General features: G+C 49.5%; 1 protein-coding gene across 7 annotated transcripts in view; it reads left to right on the top strand.

Moving 5' to 3' along the window:
* Positions 1-1,719: 1,719 nt before the first annotated feature.
* The window catches only part of TCOF1 (treacle ribosome biogenesis factor 1), a 32,157-nt gene continuing 15,530 nt past the window's right edge, over positions 1,720-18,346 (top strand). For 5 of the 7 annotated variants that reach the window (XM_045576856.1, XM_045576855.1, XM_045576854.1 and 2 more), the window contains exons 1-14: positions 1,720-1,908; positions 4,708-4,763; positions 8,227-8,372; positions 9,144-9,217; positions 10,191-10,263; positions 10,772-10,845; positions 11,386-11,586; positions 11,818-12,027; positions 12,525-12,746; positions 12,914-13,114; positions 13,248-13,472; positions 13,561-13,737; positions 17,780-17,917; positions 18,112-18,279. In XM_045576856.1, coding sequence (XP_045432812.1) covers positions 1,801-1,908; positions 4,708-4,763; positions 8,227-8,372; positions 9,144-9,217; positions 10,191-10,263; positions 10,772-10,845; positions 11,386-11,586; positions 11,818-12,027; positions 12,525-12,746; positions 12,914-13,114; positions 13,248-13,472; positions 13,561-13,737; positions 17,780-17,917; positions 18,112-18,279 — 2,073 coding nt within the window. In that variant the 5' untranslated portion in view covers positions 1,720-1,800. The remainder of the gene's footprint in view (positions 1,909-4,707; positions 4,764-8,226; positions 8,373-9,143; positions 9,218-10,190; positions 10,264-10,771; positions 10,846-11,385; positions 11,587-11,817; positions 12,028-12,524; positions 12,747-12,913; positions 13,115-13,247; positions 13,473-13,560; positions 13,738-17,779; positions 17,918-18,111; positions 18,280-18,346) is intronic. The other 2 variants (XM_036423471.2, XM_036423477.2) reach the window with 2 other exon arrangements.

The raw sequence follows: 18,346 nt of genomic DNA, 5'->3' as shown, positions 1-18,346 counted from the left end.
AAACATCCAAACCTGTAAAAAAGTTTATTAATTTATTTGAGTCTAACGGACGATTGTTGGCAAGCAAAATCTCAATGGACTGAGAAAATGTGCCAGAGAATGGCAGTTTTGCATCTTATTTTATAAATTACAATAAAAGGAGGAGGTGTAAAGAGATTACATAAAATCCATTAGTGATAGGTTAGGGAGGCAGCAGAAAGCAAACCAGGGGCAGGGGGAATCTATGAGATTGTATAAAGAGGAAAATGAATTGCCGAAACCGGTTTGGCCCAGTGGATAGAGCGTCGGTCGGCCTGCATACTGAAGGGACCCAGGTTTGATTCCTGTTGGGGGCATGTACCTTGTTGCGGGTACATCTCCAGTAGGGGGTGTGCAAGAGGCAGCTGATCGATGTTTCTCTCTCATCAATGTTTCTGACTATCCTTCTCTGTAAAAAATCAACCATATATATATATATATATATATATATATATATTTTTTTTTTTTTTTTTTTTTTTTTTTTTTTAAGAGTAAAATGTCTTGCCTGCTGGTGTTGCTCAGTGGTTGAGCATACACCGATTCTTGCCAGGACATATGCCCAGGTTGTGTGCCCAAGGGGCATGCAGGAAGCAGTTAATCATTATTGATGTTTCTCTCTCATAGATGTTTTTATCTCTTCCTCTCCTTTTTTTTCCTCTCTAGAAATCAATAAAAACATATTTTTAAAAATGAATAGACACATACTTCTTTTCCTTTGGTGTGTATAAGATAGCTAACAGTTAACAAAAATCATGATAATAACAATGAGGGGATTTGTGGTCTCTGCTCTGGGACGGTGGTTGTACTTTGAGGGGTTCAGAAAAAAGACAATTACTTTGATATTCCAAAGGTATGTTATATCATAGGTGCAGAAAAAGACAACAGACAGTGTAATTAAGGTAAAGATTGACCTTTGTCCAGGAAGGCCTAGAACGTGACTACCCACCATGAACTCGATTTTAGTTAGGAAATTTTAATTTTAATTTCAGGCCACTTTCTGTCTCTGAGTTTGTAAGGCCCACCATGTAGATCTCTCCTGAGCATCTCAGGTATAATATTGGCCCCCTTTTCACCCACAGGCTTCTAGTTCATGGGTCTGAAAAAGTGTGATGTGAATAACTGAGTTTGTAACTGGAAATTCGAATCTAGAAAACATTCAGATTAGGATGTTCAGAGATGAATAAACCCAACCGCATCACTCAGGGAGCCAAGGTGGAAAACGAACTCCTTCAAGGGTCAAGACTGAAGAAGGCCGAAACCGGTTTGGCTCAGTGGATAGAGCTTTGGCCTGTGGACTGAAAGGTCCCAGGTTCCATTCAGGTCAAGGGCATGTACAATACCTTGGTTGCGGGCACATCCCCAGTAGGGGATGTGCAGGAGGCAGCTGATAGATGTATCTCTCTCATCGATGTTTCTAACTCTCTATCCCTCTCTCTTCCTCTCTGTAAAAAAATCAACACAATATATTTTTTTTTAAAAAAGACTGAAGAAGGATGTAAGAGTCATACTTAGCCTGCCTGGCCCAGGGGGCGGGTTCAAGTATAACCACGCCGCCTCCCAGCCAATGGGAGGATTCATATCCTTCCGAGCCTCCGCCCCTTCTCCTTGCTGGGAGGAGGCGGGCAACTCAGGAAGATAAGACTACGATTCCCGGCGTGCCGCGCGGCCCGGGCTCACAGGGAGCCGGAAGTGGGGCGCCAGAGGTCTTAGGGCACGAGGGAAGCGGCGGGCGGGGACTGAGGGGGGGCGTGCAGGTGAGCCAACCGGTGGCAGGTCGCGGGCATGGCCGAGGCCAGGAAGCGGCGGGAGCTGCTCCCCCTGATCTACCAGCATCTGCTGCAGGCGGGCTTTGTGCGCGCGGCGCGGGAAGTGAAGGAGCAGAGCTGCCAGGTGAGCGGGTGCGGACCGTGTGTGAGGGCCGCGTGTGAGATCTGGAAAGCGGCTCCCCATGCCCCTTCCCCTGGCGGCCCCCACAGCCAAGCCCCTCGGTGTTCGAGGACGCGACCAAGGGTACGAAGGATCCGCCGCCTCTGGCCTTCCTGCGAGTCCCAGCCCCTCTGGGCCTCAGTTTCCCCGATTGCATGCCGGGGGCGGGCCCGGACGTGTGATCCGCACGCAGGGCTCCATACTTCCCGTGTCCGGTACTCCCACCTTCTCTTCCTTCCCGGGAGCGGCCTTTTAAAGTTTCCCACGTGCCGGGCCACGTGGCTCGGTCCGGCCCCCTAGGGTGGAGAAGGTAGCTGCACGTTTGAGGGGTGGATTGCCACCAGCCCTGAACGAGGGCGTCCAGAAAAGGGGCCTGTGACCCCCTTCTCTGAGCTGGAGCTCGGGCCCTTGACACCTGCCCTTCTGTACTGAGTCAAACAGCTTTGGGATTCCAACTTCTGGTGTGTAGTCATTTCTTCATTCATTCAGCAACTATTAACCTTAGGCGCTCTGGGTGCTGGTGAGAAAATGATGAGCACGGCCCCCAGCCCTCCTAGAGCTTAAAATCTAAATGTGGTAGGGAAGTCCGGGCTGGTTTGGCACAGTGGATAGAGTGTTGGCCTGCAGACAGAAGGGTCCCAGGTTCGATTCTGGACAAGGGCCCATGCCCAGGTTTTGGGCTTATAATCCAGTGTGGGGCATGCAGGAGGTTCTGTCTCTCTCCCTCTCCCTTCCTCTCTGAAATAAATAAATATATATATATATATATATATATATATATATATATATATATATATATTTTTTTTTTTTTTAAGGTGGTACGGAAGGCAGATATAAATCATAAAAATGTACACTCAACACATGTTAAGTGCCAAGAATGAGTGCTAAGCAGGGATGCAGGACTGTTTACCTGAGGAAGTGGAGTGGATCTGAGATCTGACAGAAGGGAGGTGTATATTCCAGGCAGAGGTGTAAATGCCCTGTGGTGGGATGGAACTTATTGCTGTCTGTTGGTCTTGGGAAAGTCCGTTGTGGCTGAATTGTGGGGTACAGGGGTGATAGAGGTCCCTTGGAGGTGGGAAGGGGGTGGTGCTGGTTGGAGCCCTGCTGTAGGCAGTTTGGTCTTAATCTGATAAGCAATGGTAAGCCCCTGGAGAGTTTTAAGCTGATAAAGTGGATTAATCAATATCCTTTTAGCTCCAGTGGATGCTTGCTCTCAGGATCTCCCGGAGAGACTAAAGGGTGATGGGCCCTAAGACGTTATCTATGCTTTTTCCAACCCTCTCTAGACTTCAGTTGCTCTTCTTAACTCCATTTATATCACTTACCAGCTAAGGAGGGTGAAAGACAGTGCCTGTCTTCATTTGTCTAAGTAAAAGGTAGGCTCTGCTCACAGAGGGTACATTCTAGCAGGAACAGACAGGTGACACATAATTTAGAAGCTAACGATATGATGTGTCTGGTGATGGTATGTGCTAGCTATAAACATAAGACAGGAAAGGGGATAGGAATGCCCGGTTATAACTAGGGTGGTCAGGAAGTCCCATTGAGAGGTGACATTTGACCAGAGGCCTGAAGGGAGGGAGGGAGCTGTGTAGTTAGCAGTAGAGAGCATTCCAGACAAAGAGAATAGCAGGTCTTGATGGGTGCAGGGTGGCCTGACACATGGAGGGGCAGTGAGGAGGACAGTGTGCCTAGAAAGGAGTAGCATGAGACTGATCCTTGATGTCTCGGTGTTACTGGTTCACTGTGCTGGGCACTGACTAGATCCATGGTCGGCAAACTGCGGCTCTTTGGCCCCTTGAGTGTGGCTCTTCCACAAAATACCACGGCCTGGGCGAGTCTGTTTTGAAGAAGTGGTGTTAGAAGAAGTTTAAGTTTTAAAAAGTGGGCTCTCAAAAGAAATTTTAATCGTCGTACTGTTGGTATTTGGCTCTGTTGACTAATGAGTTTGCTGACCACTGGGCTAGATGATCCCATTCTGGCCTGATCGCTAGGTGGGTTCTGCTGTCATCCCCATGTCATAAGAAGGATCCTGAAGTGTGAAGAGGTGAAGAGATGAGCCCAGCTTTATTTACAGTTCTGCATGGCTCCAGATGTATCGTCTGGGTCACTCTGCCCAGAGCCCCGACGCCCTCTGCCGTCACCGCACATTGCTCACTCGGCCTTCCTGGAGCACTTGGCATCCCAGGTGCCTGATACTGGCAGAGACAGTGGGCCCTCTGGCTTTGGCTCCAAAGGCCTGGATTTCATCCGGTTCCCTCTGCTTCTGTCAAGGGACTGGCACCATTTGGTTCCAGTCCTCTCCCGGTGGATAAGTGGGCTGCAGTCATGCCACTTGGATGCCTCGGTGTCTGGGCTGTGGTTCCTGCTGCCCTGGGGAGCTTGACCAGCCTGGCCTTTAAAAGCCTTTTGAAAGGTCAGGGGTGGGAAAAGCCTGTCTTGTGGCCTCTAAGCATGGAACGTGCCAGGGAGGCTGGGGACTGGGTAAATGCTAGCCTGGAGCATTCCAGCCCAGCCTCTCAAAGGCACCTCTCACCAACATGTTGTCTCAAAAGGTTTTAACTGGAAATACTTGCCCTACTTGTCTCTGTACAGTTTTGGGTGGTAATGGCAGGGCAAGCGGACGTATTTCCCAGAGCAGAAAGACCCTCTGCTCAACCACCTGTCTGTGCGAGTCGTGAGGTTGTGGAGAACTGGAGCCCAGGAGGACCCTGGCTGTGCTGCGGGGTTAATTGGTGCTCTCTCTTTTCTTCTCTGCAGAAAAGTTTCCCAGCTCAGCCTGTAACCCTGCTGGACATCTATACGCACTGGCAACAGTAAGTCTGACGGTGTTGAATGTGTGGAGTAGGGACACCCCAAGCTATCAGCTTGGAATAAGCTAGGGTCCTAATCTGGTCTAAGGTCTGTCCCCAAAGCTCACTGTAGACACCATTATCGCCCCCAGGAAGGCAGGTCACACGATGCGTGTCTGGTAGTACCCTGTTTGCCCGAAAATAAGACAGTGTCTTATATTAATTTTTGCTCCCAAAGATGCGCTAGGTCTTATTTTCAGGGGATGTCTTATTTTTCCATGAAGAAGAATATGGTACACATTTATTGTTAAATGAAAATTAAGGGAATTTATTACCTGTATACGGTACGGTAGTACGGTAGTTGTCAACACAAACCAGACAAACTGTGAATCCTACAGTATCAATAATTTACTCATTTATTCAATGACAATTATGTCATCATCTTCTGGAACATCATCATAACAACCCAATTCCTGAATTTCTTGGTGAATTTCTTGTGACTCCATTTCTTTCAGAATTAGTGGACCAAATCTCTCATGTTTAGCCTAGGGGAGGGTCCTTATTTTCGGGGGGATGTCTTATATTTTACTCAGAAGGAAACCTGTAAGTAGGTCTTATTTTCGAAGGATGTCTTATTTTTGGGAAAACACTGTAGAAGGGGATATTGAGAGCTACAATCAATATTAAATAATAATAAGGACAGAAGCTTCTCAGTAATGTTATTCATTCAATCAGCAAACATTTATTGAGCACTTATTAAATGCCAAGCCCTGTTCTAAGCATGGATGTGTTATGAGATGAGACAGACATGCCTCCTTCTTTCCTGGAGTTGACTTCCGAGTCAGGGAGGTAGGCATACATCAAAGAATGAAACGAATGAATGTGAAATGACAATGCTTATAAGGATTACGAAAAAGAGGTACCCGGTGCCAAAACCACATAAACCTCATGAGGGGTTCCAGGGGAAGTTTCCCTGCAGTGACCTTTGATTTGAAAGCCGCAGGGAGTGGGGGAGTGACCCAGGCAGTAGGTATGGAGAAGCAGGTGGGGTGGACCTAGCAGAAGGAACTGCTGATGCTGAGGCCTGTGGCCCTGAGCACAGTGCAGATAAGGCCGGGCGGTCGGCAGGGCTCACCCCATGCAAGGCCTGATCATCCATAGTGAGAAGGTGTGTCTTTATCCCGAGAGCAGTAGAGCCATGGAAGGGTGAAGCAGTGATGAGATCGCTCTGTAGCTTGGACGTCATCATCCAGGCAAGAGCTGATGGAGCTTGAGACAGGAGTAGCAGAAGGTAGGAAGTAGGTTCCAGGAATATTCAGGGATGAACCCGGGATCTGTGGATGGGTTGGGAAGGCAATCTAGTCCAATCCCAGGTGTCTGGCTTATGGAGTTGCAAGGGAGCCTGATTTGGATGGGGAAACTTCAAGGACAGGTTGCCTGTGAAGCATATAAAAACGTAAGTACTTTTCAAGGACTGAAAAATAATCTAAGGGTGCATAAACAGAAGAACAGGTCTGAGAATGAAGGAGGGGACAGTTGTATTCTCTCCATGCCCTGGCCTGACCACAGCAGACCAGGTGAGGGAAGGCCCGGAGCTATGTCCCATAGAGAACACTGAATCGCCAGGATGGAAAAGAGATGGCAAAGGGGCAGGTGAGGGGACCGTTGTTTGCACATCTGTAAGGACAAAGGTAATGGCATGTTCTCTGGGGCCCTGGGTGATTGAGGTGGGATCCCTATGTGCCTGCTTTAGGAAGAGTGCTTGGTCATCAGAGCTGAACACAAGTGCTTGGTCATCAGAGCTGTCCAACAATTAGATAGGCTCCAGTAGGAGTGGTGAGCTCCCGTTATCAGAGGAGTGGGGTCCCAGCTCCCAAAGTCTTTCAAAACCCAGCCAGGCATTAATTTTTTACTCTTTGCTGCTAAAGCAAGCACATGGCACACCCCACACCCCACACTTCCTCTCCTTCACCCTCTCCAACTTGCTCGGGTGTCTTGGGTATCAGTCACAGCACTTCCTTCCCCAGAGACCCACTCCAGTGAGCTGCACCACAAGCCCTTTCCTGCCCCTGGCCCCTGTGGGTGAGGGGAACTGAGTGAGATGGAACCTCATACCCACCAGAGGAAGCCGAGCCTAGGGCTTCTGTCAAATTCAAACCCAGCAACTAGCTGTTTGACCATGGACAAACTGTGTCCCTGAGCCTGTGTCGTCTTCTGTAAAATGATAGTAACAGTAGTAAGTAAAGAGCTAAACCTGGCCATCTTCTCCCCCACCTCCATCTCCCCCCTCCCCCATTTATATATCACCTACTGTGAGCCAGGACTGTTCTTGATATAACTGGGAACAAACCAGAGAACAGCCCCTTCCCTTGTAAAACACCCTTTTTAGGAAGAGAGAAGCAGAACAATTGACATATAAAAAATGAAACCTGCTTTTAACAGGATAGTCTCAACAAGGAGACCTGAGCAGGGAACCAGGGACCTGAGCAGCACACCCCAAACTGTGGACAGCAATGTCTCATAGCTGGAGAGTGTGGGCATAGACAGTGACTCCCTCGGGTGGGAGGGTGGAGTCGAAGAGGTGATCCTTGAAAGTTCCAGGGACTCAGCCATCTGAATGCTTATCCTGCCAATGCCCCAGCCCCAGACTTGCTCTTTGACTCTGGGCAAGTCACTTAGTCATTCATTTTTCGAATGGTACCTTAGTGAAAGGTACCTTAGTGAGCTGGAAAAGGTCCCTCCCCCTCCCCGGACCTTACTGTGCAGTGGGGTGTCAGGCAGGAAGTAAGTAAAATAACAGGAGCGAGAAAGTGCTCTTAAGAAAATGAAACAGGATGACAGGCTGAGAATATCTTGGGGGAGGGCCTCTCTGAGGAGGCTGTGTTGGAGCTGAAGCCTGAAGACAAGGAGGACCTGGGCAGAGTCTTCTAGGAAGAGGGCACTGCAGGGGTCGGAAGTTCTGAAGGAGGAAGGAGCCTGGGTGGCCTGCAGATGCTAGCACCTGTCACTCAACACCGGTTAACTACTGTTAGTATGTTATTGACCATTCTGGATTATCTTGAAGACCACTAGACAGTTATAAAAAACACTTTATGACAACGGTGGGGAACATCTGGACTGAAATCATTTGGCCTGGCCCTGCCAAGGCATTAGGGCTAAGTTAATTAAATGTTTGACCAAATATAGGCTAATTTTTATGTCTTTTTTTTTTTTTTTTTTTTAAGCGGGCTAATTTTTAAGTTGATAATTGTATATGGCCTGAGAATGAAGTTGTAAATATCCCAGTGGCCCTTGGCAGAAAATTGTTCCCCACCCCTGCTTTATGAAATGAGTGAAAATGCAGAATTTCATCTACACTATGTCTTCATCGAAACTCTATGCATATTTCCTTTGGAGGTGGGACAGGATGTGGGAAGGTCTTTCTTTCCAAATCTCCTTGAGTTGTCCCTGTCACCAGTTGGTGTAGCCAGTCACCCTTGTCCTGCAGAACCTCAGAGGTTGGCCAGAAGCGGAAGGCCGAGGAAGATGCAGCACTGCAGGCAAAGAAGGCCCGGGTGTCAGACCCCATTAGCACCTCGGAGAGCTCAGAAGAGGAGGAGGAGGAGGAGGCAGCAGCTAAAACCACCAAAGCTGGTAAGGGCCCTGCATTCTGGGCACTGCTGGGGGGCTCCCATGATTGGTGTTTGTGGGGGCTTAACCCAGGGCCCGGCACCTTTTAGGTACAAGCTGTTTGGTATTGCATTGTTTCAGGGGGACCGCCTCCAGCTTCTTCAGTGAGCTGTGGGAAGACCAGGACCTTTTAGGGGGAATTTCAGAAAGACCTACCTGTCTCAGTGTTTATTTGAGACCTTCCTCTGCACCAAACATTGTGTCCCCAGTGCCTTCTCTTTTTTTTTTTACTTTATTTTACTGATTTTTATAGAGAGGAAAGAATAGGGATAAAGAGTTAGAAACATTGATGAGAGAGAAACATCAATCAGCTGCCTCCTGTACACCCCTACTGGGGATGTGCCAGCAACCAAGGTACATGCCCTTGACTGAAATCAATCCTGGGACCTTTAGTCCGCAGGCCGGCACTCTATCCACTGAGCCAACTGGGCAGGGCCCCAGTGCCTTCTTGGTAGCAGGTAGCAGGACTGTGAGCCAGTTCTTTTCCTCTGGCGCCTCTGTCTCATCACTAGGGAGTTGGGACTCCATCAAGGATGCAGACATTTTGCCTCTCTCTGGCTCCTGGTAGACATGGCTAATGTACCACAGAGCTCTTTCCCAAAATCTGGACTCAGCCTCAGGTCCGTACACAGCACCAGGCAGCTACACCGATTCCTGCATGAGCAGAAACCTATTTGCTGTTGCTAATTGAGAAAAGGCTCACCTGGCTCATCCAGTGGTGTTTGTGTTTTGCAGCTCCAACACTAGCGTCCACCAACTCCTCAGTCGTGGGGGCGGTTTTGCCATCAAGCATGAAAGAAAAAGCCACGGTGAGTGGGACTGTGTCCCAAGCTGTTACCCATAGAATTGAAGTGACTTGTAAGGGACAGACTCTGTGAGAGAAGGGTAGGTTTGTGGGTGATTGACCATCCTGGATTCGAATCTCAGCCCAACTTACCAGCCGTGAGATCTTGCTGAGTCCCTTTACCATTCCTTTTCTTTTTTTAATATATTTTATTGATTTTTTTACAGAGAGGAAGAGAGAGGGATAGAGAGTTAGAAACATCGATGAGAGAGAAACATCGATCAGCTGCCTCCTGCACACCCCCCAATGGAGATGTGCCTGCAACTAAGGTACATGCCCTTGACTGGAATCGAACCCGGGACCTTTCAGTCTGCAAGCCTACTCTCTATCCATTGAGCCAAACCAGTTTCAGCACCATTCCTTTTCTGTAAAAATAATTGTAAAATAACTAGAGGTTCGGTGCATGAAATTTGTGAACGGAGTGGGGGGGCGGGGGTCTCTCAGCCCGACCTACACCCTCTCCAATCTGAGAGCCCTCAGGAGAGCCCTCTCCAATCCGGGAGCCCTGATGGCTTATACCCACTCTCCGTGGTTCTCTTCCATCTGTGGGACCTGGCCATTCCACACCTATTGCCCAGAGGCTTTTGCGTTGCCCACAGGCCCAGAGCATCCCAGCCCCGCCACTGCCTTCTTTGTCATGGAGTGACAGTCAATTTGCATATTTCCTCTTTATTAGATAGGATGATGATAACCTCAACAAACTGCAACCAACCATTTAGCAAGTAATAGCTGTATCCCCAGAAAGGTCACCGGGTTCTCTCCACACCTCCGTGAGGGGGGTACCATTTTTAGTTTTACTTTAAAGGTGAAGAAACAGAGGTAGGGAGTGGTTTGTCCAAACTCACAAAGCTAGGAATGGTAGAGCTGGGTTCAGATGTGGTTCATGTCCTTAGTTCACCAGGCCATACCCAAGTGTGTCTGTCACCTGTTCTCTGTAGGCAGAGACCAAGAAAGGCAACAAGACTGTGAACTCCACTCCTCAACCTGCCCTTGGAACCACGGCCAAGCCTGGTGAGAAGCCCCCTGAGTGGGCGGGAGGCAGGCCTGGGTGCTGCTTCCAGCTCTGGGACATTCTAGAATTCAGAAGCGTCTCCATGACGACAAGGCCCCACCTCAGACCATTTTCCCCTCCCTTGACGAGGGAGAATCAACCACAGGGATGCATCAGGCTTTGCTGAGGGAGTTGAGTAGCCTGGGTGGTGGAGTATTTTCTGGCTTATTGACCTCAGGGGGCATATAAGGCCCATCTCGGAGTCCTAGAGACTAAACTTAGAGGCCTGGGTTTGGGCATTTGTGCTGCCTGCCTCCGTGTACGCAGGAGGGAGGTTTTTCTAAGCTGGCACAAGTGTTAGGGCCTCAGTTACAGCACGAGAGTAGAATGTACCTCAGCTATGGGGCTCAGTAGACATTGGAGCTGAATGAGGCTCGGGCGCTCCTGGCTCTGATGAGCTGGTGTGGTGGAGTGCGGGTGGGGGTGGGAGGGGTGGTCCTCAGTGCCTTCCCTGTGCATCCCCCGCAGGATTGGCATCAGCAGGCCAGGGCGACAGCTCCAGCGAGGAGACCTCCAGCTCGAGCAGTGAGTCGGAAGTGGAGGTAATTGCACCCCATCCTCAGGAGCTGCCTTTGCACACCTTGAACTCTTCCCTCCCAGGAGCCTGGCTTCATAGACAAGTGGGTCCAGATCAGTTCAGCAAGTGTTTCAGGGTGACTGGGAGCTAGAAAGGTGGGGGAGTCAGGAGGTGGGAGGGTCTAGCGGGCCATGGCGGGGGAGGACCAGGTGCTGCTCATTGTACTCAGCCTGAGAAGGGTCTACGGTTGTGGGGGAGAGGCACCATTTGCCTATGTGACAAAAGAGGCTTCCTGGGAGAGTTGGCACTGGAGCAGGGCCTCACCAAGCGGAACGCTGTCATAAGGAACTGGTGTCTGTCTGGGACCGGGAGGAGGAGGCCAGGTGAAATGGGCAGGGGGTGTGAAGGATTCAGGAATGGAGCTGATAGGCCAAGTCAGAGCATCAGTCGAGGCAGGGAGTGAGGAGAGAAGCAGGGGGTCCTGAGAGCCTCTGCTTTATCCTGAAGGTGTCGCCAGAGAGTTTTCAGGAAGAAGGGAACAAATTACCCTTTCTCTTTTCACTAGGTGAAAACCCCCCAGGTCAAAGCTGCCTCAGCCCCTGCCAAGGGGTCTCCTAGGAAAGCAGCGGTCCCAGCACCCCCTGGGAAGGCAGGACCTTCAGCTGCCCAGGCCAAGGCAGGGAAGCCAGAGGAGGACTCGGAGAGCAGCAGCAGCGAGGAATCGGATAGTGAGGAGGAGGCGCCAGCTGCCAAGACCCCACCTCAGGTGAGGCCCGAGAAGAAGAGCCCACAGTCTTTCTCCCCACCCCTCACCCTCACCCCCCAAAAAAGGCTTTCTGAAGACTGGGTCTCCCGCTGCCAAAGAGCCCCAGCTATGCTCCGAGCCTGCCCCACCACTTCTCAGAGTGATGTGTGCGGCGTCCTTGCCCTGTGTGGTCTCCCAGGTCTCATATCCACCTCTGGGCTGCCTCCCCTGATTCTGCTTCTCTCGCTCCAGGTGAAGGCCAAGGGGAAAGCCCCGCAGGTCAAAGCTGCCTCGGCCCCCGCCAAGGCGTCCCCCAGGAAAGGGGCTGTCCCAGCACCCCCTGGGAAGGCAGGGCCTGCAACCGCCCAGGCCAAGGCAGGGAGGCCAGAGGAGGACTCGGAGAGCAGCAGTGAGGAATCGGACAGTGAGGAGGAGGCGCCAGCTGCCAAGACTGCACTTCAGGTGAGGCCCAGAAACTAGAGCCTGTGCCCGTGCCTGTGCCAAAAGGCCTTCTGAAGACTTGTTCTCCCACTCTGGCCGGTTTGGCTCAGTGGATAGAGCGTCAGCCTGCGGACTGAAGGGTCCTCGGTTTGATTCCAGTGAAAGGCACGTATCTTGGTTGTAGACTTAATCCCTGGCCATGGTCAGGGCTTTTGCGGGAGGCAACCAATCAATGTGTCTCTTACATCAATGCTTCTCTTTCTCCCTCTCTCTCTCTCTCTTTCTCTCTCTCTCTCTCTCTCTTTCCCCCCTCCCTTCCACTCTTTCTAAAAACCAATGGAAAACATCTTTGGGTGAGGACTAACAAAACAAAGATTTATTCTCCCATTCCCATGCTCTGAGCCCGCCCCACCCCTTCTCACAGTGTGGTGTGTGCGGCATCATTGCTGTCTGGTTTCCTGGGTCTCCTCACATCTACCTCTGGGCTGCCTCCCCTGATTCTGCTTCTCTCGCTCCAGGTAAAGACCTCGGGGAAAACCCTGCAGGTCAAAGCTGCCTCAGCCCCTGCCAAGGCGTCCCCCCGGAAAGGGGCTGTCCCAGCACCCCCCGGGAAGGCAGGGCCTGCAACCGCCCAGGCCAAGGCAGGGAGGCCAGAGGAGGACTCGGAGAGCAGCAGTGAGGAATCGGACAGTGAGGAGGAAGTGCCAGCAGTGGTACCTGTAACCTCAAACCTGACTCAGGTGAGGCTAGAGGACACTACATGGCCTGTGCCCTGCCTGCAGAGCCGCCCGTGGGCTTGTCCTTCCCCTGCACCTAGAGTACTGGGCCCCATTTGCCCTCCTCACCTTTTACCTCCCACACATTCCCTCTGTGGGCCCTGCCCTAATCTGTCCTTTGTCACTCCCAGGCAAAGCCCTCGGGGAAAAACTCCCCGGGCAGAGCCCCCTCAGCCACAGGACCCTCTGGGAAAGGCGCTGTCCCAGCACCCCCAGGGAAGACAGGGTCTGCAGCCACTTTGGCTCAGGCCCGGAAGCAGGAGGACTCGGAAAGCAGCAGCGAGGAGTCAGACAGCGAAGAGGAGGCACCTGCAGCCACGACTCCAGCCCAGGTGAGGCCATAAAAATAGCCTGACCCTGAGCAGCCCCCACTAGTCAGCTCCACAGGGGGAGCTTCAGCCCAGGGTAGATGGAGGCTCGGAATCCAGGGTCCTTCTCCAGCCTCTGACTTCTGTGTCCCCGCAGGCAAAACCAGCTATGAAAACTCAGGCCAAGGCCTCCCCGAGGAAGGGCACTCCCATTACCCCTGCATCTGCCAAGGTCCCCCCAGTGCGAGTGGGCACAGCGACTTCGCCAGCCTGCACACCCCCAGCTGTGGCCAGGGGCACCCAGAGGCCGGGGGAGGATTCTTCAAGCAGCGAGGAATCGGAGAGTGAGGAGGAGGCAGCTCCTGCCACAGCAGGGCCACAGGTGAGGCCAGTGTGCTTGACTGACTGAGGACCAGCCCCTTGTGGTCCTTTGGTTTCCTGTGACATAGTTCTCTTCCATGTCCTTCTAGGCTAAGTCTGTGGGGAAAAACCTCCCAGTGAAAGCTGCCTCAGGGCAAGGGACCGCCCTAGGACTCCCTGGGAAGGCAGGGCCCATGTTGGCCCAGGTCAAACCTAAGACACACGAAGACTCAGAGAGCAGTGAGGAAGACTCAGACAGTGACGAGGCTCCTGCAGCTCCAACACAGGTGAGGCCTAGGAGAAGCCAGCCCATCCCACCCACGTCAGTGTCTGAGACAGGGCTGAGGGTGGGCTTGTCTGGGCTCTGCTGTTGTCCTCAGGTGTGCAAAAGTCTCAGGAGCAGCCTCAGCTCAGCCCCAAGCAAGCATGGGGGGTTGAGCTGAATGAGCAGTAGGGTATCTTCTGGCCCTGACCTTTTGTTTAGGGACCTGGGTTCAAGTCCCTTAAAAGTGATATAATCCATCAGGGCCTCTGTTCACTCTCCTGTAAATTGAAAATCAACCTTTACAGGGTTGAGAATTTAACAAGATCTCACCTGCCACACCCAGCAAGGGGCCTGCACACAGCCAGCTCTCATCTCCCTGAGGGCTGCCAGCCTGTTGTGCAACAGAGTCGAGTCATCTCCCAGCCTGGAAGAATGGGAGAGGTGAAGATAGCTCACTCCCTGCACTCACCCACCCACCGTTTATTATTTTTAATTGTTGCTTTTCTTTTAATAACTACTTAGAGATTAGTCATTTCTTTTTCCCTCTAGCAGAGCACACATATCTATGGATTTTTTTGGTTCCCCTCTCACCATTACCTTATGGGACTTTTAAACTACATACGCCCTCCCCGAGTCTTGGCCTAACAAGCTCTCATCCACTTTTTCCAAGCTGCGGACACATTCCAAAGCAAGTTTTAATATGCTGATCCCTTAAATATTTGTCTTCCCATCTGAGCCTCCCACCTGTACCATGAGATAGGTGTTCATGTGTGTTGATTTCTGCAGAAGGAAATTGGAGTTTAAAGACATTGTACGGTAATGTGCTCCAGCTCAGCAACCAGTGAGGGTCAGCGCTGGGCCTCTGCCCCAGAGTGACTACCTCAAAAGCCTTTTGTCTTTCTCACTTTCTTCTGCCACATCTTGGCTAAAACTTTTCCAGCCACAGTAATGATTATGGATTTGGGATCTTACTTTCTCTCAGGGTGAAAAATAGAGATGCTATTCCGTCTCTAGGGGATAGTTGTACAGCCTCATGCCCTTGTCAGAGATGGTGCCTATCATTGCTTTAGGAAGTCTGAAGAGCTCTTGCTAAAATAGACGAGTCTGATAAGAGGAGTCTTGTTCACCTTTTCCATACCTCTGTGTGGAATTATGAGGATTAAGTGAGGTAATACTTACATTGCTTCACCCTTAAAATGCTATGCATGCTAACTAGGTTTCGCACTGCTCAGCTCGCATGGGGTCAGAAATGAGTCAGATAGTCTCTAATCTGCTCAGAGACGCCAACCCAGCTCAAATTAAACCATCCATTTGGGAATCAAGGTCCAAAACAGAGTAGCAAAGACAGAGGATTGGTTCTAGGAAACTAAATTTGCCAGAGACTCGGGAAGATGATTCAGAATTTAAATGCCCTTGTGTGAGAATGGCTGAAAGAGCAGTAGGGTGTTTTCTGCCCCTGACCTTTTGTTGTATGTTGACATTTTTACACTTGCTTATCAGTTTTAATGACTTTTGTAGATTCTATAAACAGATCATGTGGTCTACAAAAAAGGGCAGTTTTACTTTTTTTCATTTCTGATCTAGATGTCTTTTTATTTCTTTTTCTTGCCTTATTGCACTGACTAGCGCCTCCAGTGCCATGTTGAATAGTAGTGGTAAGAGCAGCTGTCCTTACCTTATTCCTACTCTTAGGAGTAAAACATTGTCTTTCACTGTTAGGTACAATGTTAGCTGTGGCTTTTCATAGATACCCTTTATCAAGTTGAGAAGGTATTCTTCTAGTCCTAATTTATTCAGAATTCTTATGAGTTGGATTTTTGTCAAATTTTTGTTTTGTTTTATTCATATATTGCATTAGTTGATTTTCAGGTATTAAATCAAACTTTCATTCTTGAATCCCATTGTTGACTTCCTTTGCTAATCATTTGTTAAAGATTTCTGTATCTCTATTCATGAGGAACATTGGTCTGTAGTTTTCTTTTGATGTGCTTGCCTGGCTTTAGCATCAGGGTGATACTGGCCTCATAAAATGAGTTGGGTCATATTTCTGAGTTTGTTAGATTGGTACTATTTTTTTTCTAAATTTCCCTTTAAGGACTACATTAGTTTCATCCCATGGATTTTGAAGTGATATAGTTTTTATTTTTATTCTTTATGGGTTTAGAAGTAGGTTAATTTCCAAATATCTGGGATTATGCAGATTTCTTTCCGTTACTGATTTCCAATTAAATCCTGTTGTAGCTGGAGAACATGTTTTGTATGATTTCAGTCCTTTTAAATTTATGTAAGGTCAGATTAGTCTTTGTGCCTTTGTTTTGTCTACATAAGAGTCATTATTCCAATATGGATGACTTGAGTGCTGTACTGAGCCCATTGACCTTAAGTCATATGTAGGCCATGCTTTAGGGATTGACTCTTAATTTCATTTGTTCTCATGTGGATGAGGAACCAGGGGTATGGAGGATTTCTTCAGGCACTGATCCAGTGACCACTCTGACAGAGGCAGGGCCTTAAGGTGCTGCCAGATTGCTTGTTCTATTTCATATTAGCAAAGCTTGCATTCATACACTACATCAAGCACGTCAATCTCAAGGGCTAGCATGGGCCTAATAAACAAGGTTTAAGTTTTTGTGGGCCACAAAAAAGCAAAAGCTTCAATTTTCATAGAAATGTAGGTTTATTTTGATAGAGACATGATGAATACAAAGGGCTGAAATAAATGAGTGATCCTTAACATAAAGTAATAGCACATTTTAATAAAAATTAATATTTACCAGACACTGAATAACTGCACAGATTAATAAACATAATGCAAATAAACCTATTTTTCTTGTTCTCTGAAAGCAAAATATTTCCTGTTGCACAACCCAAACAAGTCAGTACAAGATAAATGGCTTGGCATTTGGCTGCTAAAAAACTCACTGCTCGCCGAAACTGGTTTGGCTCAATGGATGGAGCGTCGGCTTGGGGACTGAAGGGTCCCGGGTTCGATTCCGGTCAAGGGCATGTACCTTGGTTGCGGGCATATCCCCAGTGGGGGGTGTGCAGGAGGCAGCTGATCTATGACTCTCTCTCATTGATGTTTCTGGCTCTCTCTCTCTCTCTCCTTTCCTATCTGTACAAAATCAATAAAATGTATTTAAAAAAAAAAAACAAAAAATAACTCACTGCTAGTATTAGTAGAGAGAAATGGTGCGCCTACGCATAAGGCAGAAAGGGAAACAAATGCAACATAATTATAATAGTCATTATCAAACATTGTAGTTTATTATTAATAATTATGTATAACAGAATATTGTAAAATTAAGTTATGAAATTTTTATTAAAATGTATCTTACATGCCGTTGTATTGGCTGGGCTACAAAAATATTTGTTGTGGGTCACATGCAGCCCGAGGGCCATGAGTTTGACATGCTTGCACTACACTGTCAAGGATTTCACTCTTTATTGCTCTCATCTTTGCTGGCGACACTGATAGGCATTTGGGGGAGTCCCTAGAATCAATTAATATTAGGTTAAGCTGAAGAAAAACTCAAACTATGGTTTTCTGCCTTGTTATGCCCTCAATAGCTGGTCCCCCTCTCATAGACCAAATTGGCTGCTTAAGTTCCAGCTACTACCTCAGCCAGAAGGAAGAAGACACATGTTTCCTATATGTAAGAGAGTTGAGCGTGTGTTCAACTTTTATTCCATCAGCTAGAACTTAATCATACGGCCACCTCGCTGAAAGGGAGCCTCGAAAGCACCTCGGCTCTAGGGAGTCTTGTGATTGGCTCACACTAAGGAAAGTGCTCTCAACAATGGGTTTCAATGCTTACTGCGTACCAGGAACTGTTACACTGCAACTCTCTCACTTAATCCTCATGGCAGCCCCATGGGTGGGCCTTATCATTACACCTGTTTCACAGAGGCCCAGCAGGGTCAAGTGGTTTACCCAGGTTCACACAGCTATTACATGGAGGCGCCAGAATCCAAACTCAGTCTCTGACTCCAGAATCGGCGTTCTTGGATGACTGCTCTACTGCATCTCACCTTCTCCTTCATGGTTGCCCTTTTCCTTCCAGGTGAAGGCCTCAGTGAAAACCCCTCCGAGCAAAGCCCACCCCACTCCCGCCAGAGCGGCTTCAGCCAAAGGGGCAGCATCAGCTCCCGGGAAAGTGGTCACTGCAGCTGCTCAAGCCAAACACGGATCCCCGGCCAAGGCAAGTGGGACCAGCGCCCCAGGAGGTGCTGGGGGTGGAGCGGAGAGGAGGACCAAGCAGTGGCCCCCGCCTGGACAAGGGCCCTGCATGGGCGGGAGCAGTGTCACTACCATCACACTGTGGGTGGGGTTTAACCTAAAAAGAACTGTGCTGTTTACTTCTCTCCTCAATACCGTTACCTCCTTGCAATCCAGGCGAAGCTGCCAGTGAAAACCCCCCAGAGCAGTGCCATCTCGGTGAGGGGCCAGGTGTCTGTGCCAGCTGTGGGGAAGGTAGCAGCCCAGGCCCCAGGGCCAGTTGAGGACGACTCAGAGAGCAGCAGTGAGGAAGAGACGGACATCGAGAGGGAGGCACCTCCTCTGGTGAGGCCCCGGGAGGGCAGAGAGCAGCCCTGCGCTTCCTCTCTGTCAGGAGTCCCCCACAGCACAA

This window comes from Pipistrellus kuhlii, unplaced genomic scaffold (genome assembly GCF_014108245.1).
Source record: "Pipistrellus kuhlii isolate mPipKuh1 unplaced genomic scaffold, mPipKuh1.p scaffold_m20_p_8, whole genome shotgun sequence".
In the NCBI taxonomy this organism is placed as follows: Eukaryota; Metazoa; Chordata; class Mammalia; order Chiroptera; family Vespertilionidae; genus Pipistrellus; species Pipistrellus kuhlii.
Note: the sequence above shows the minus strand (reverse complement) of the source record. Positions and strands in the feature narration are given on the sequence as shown.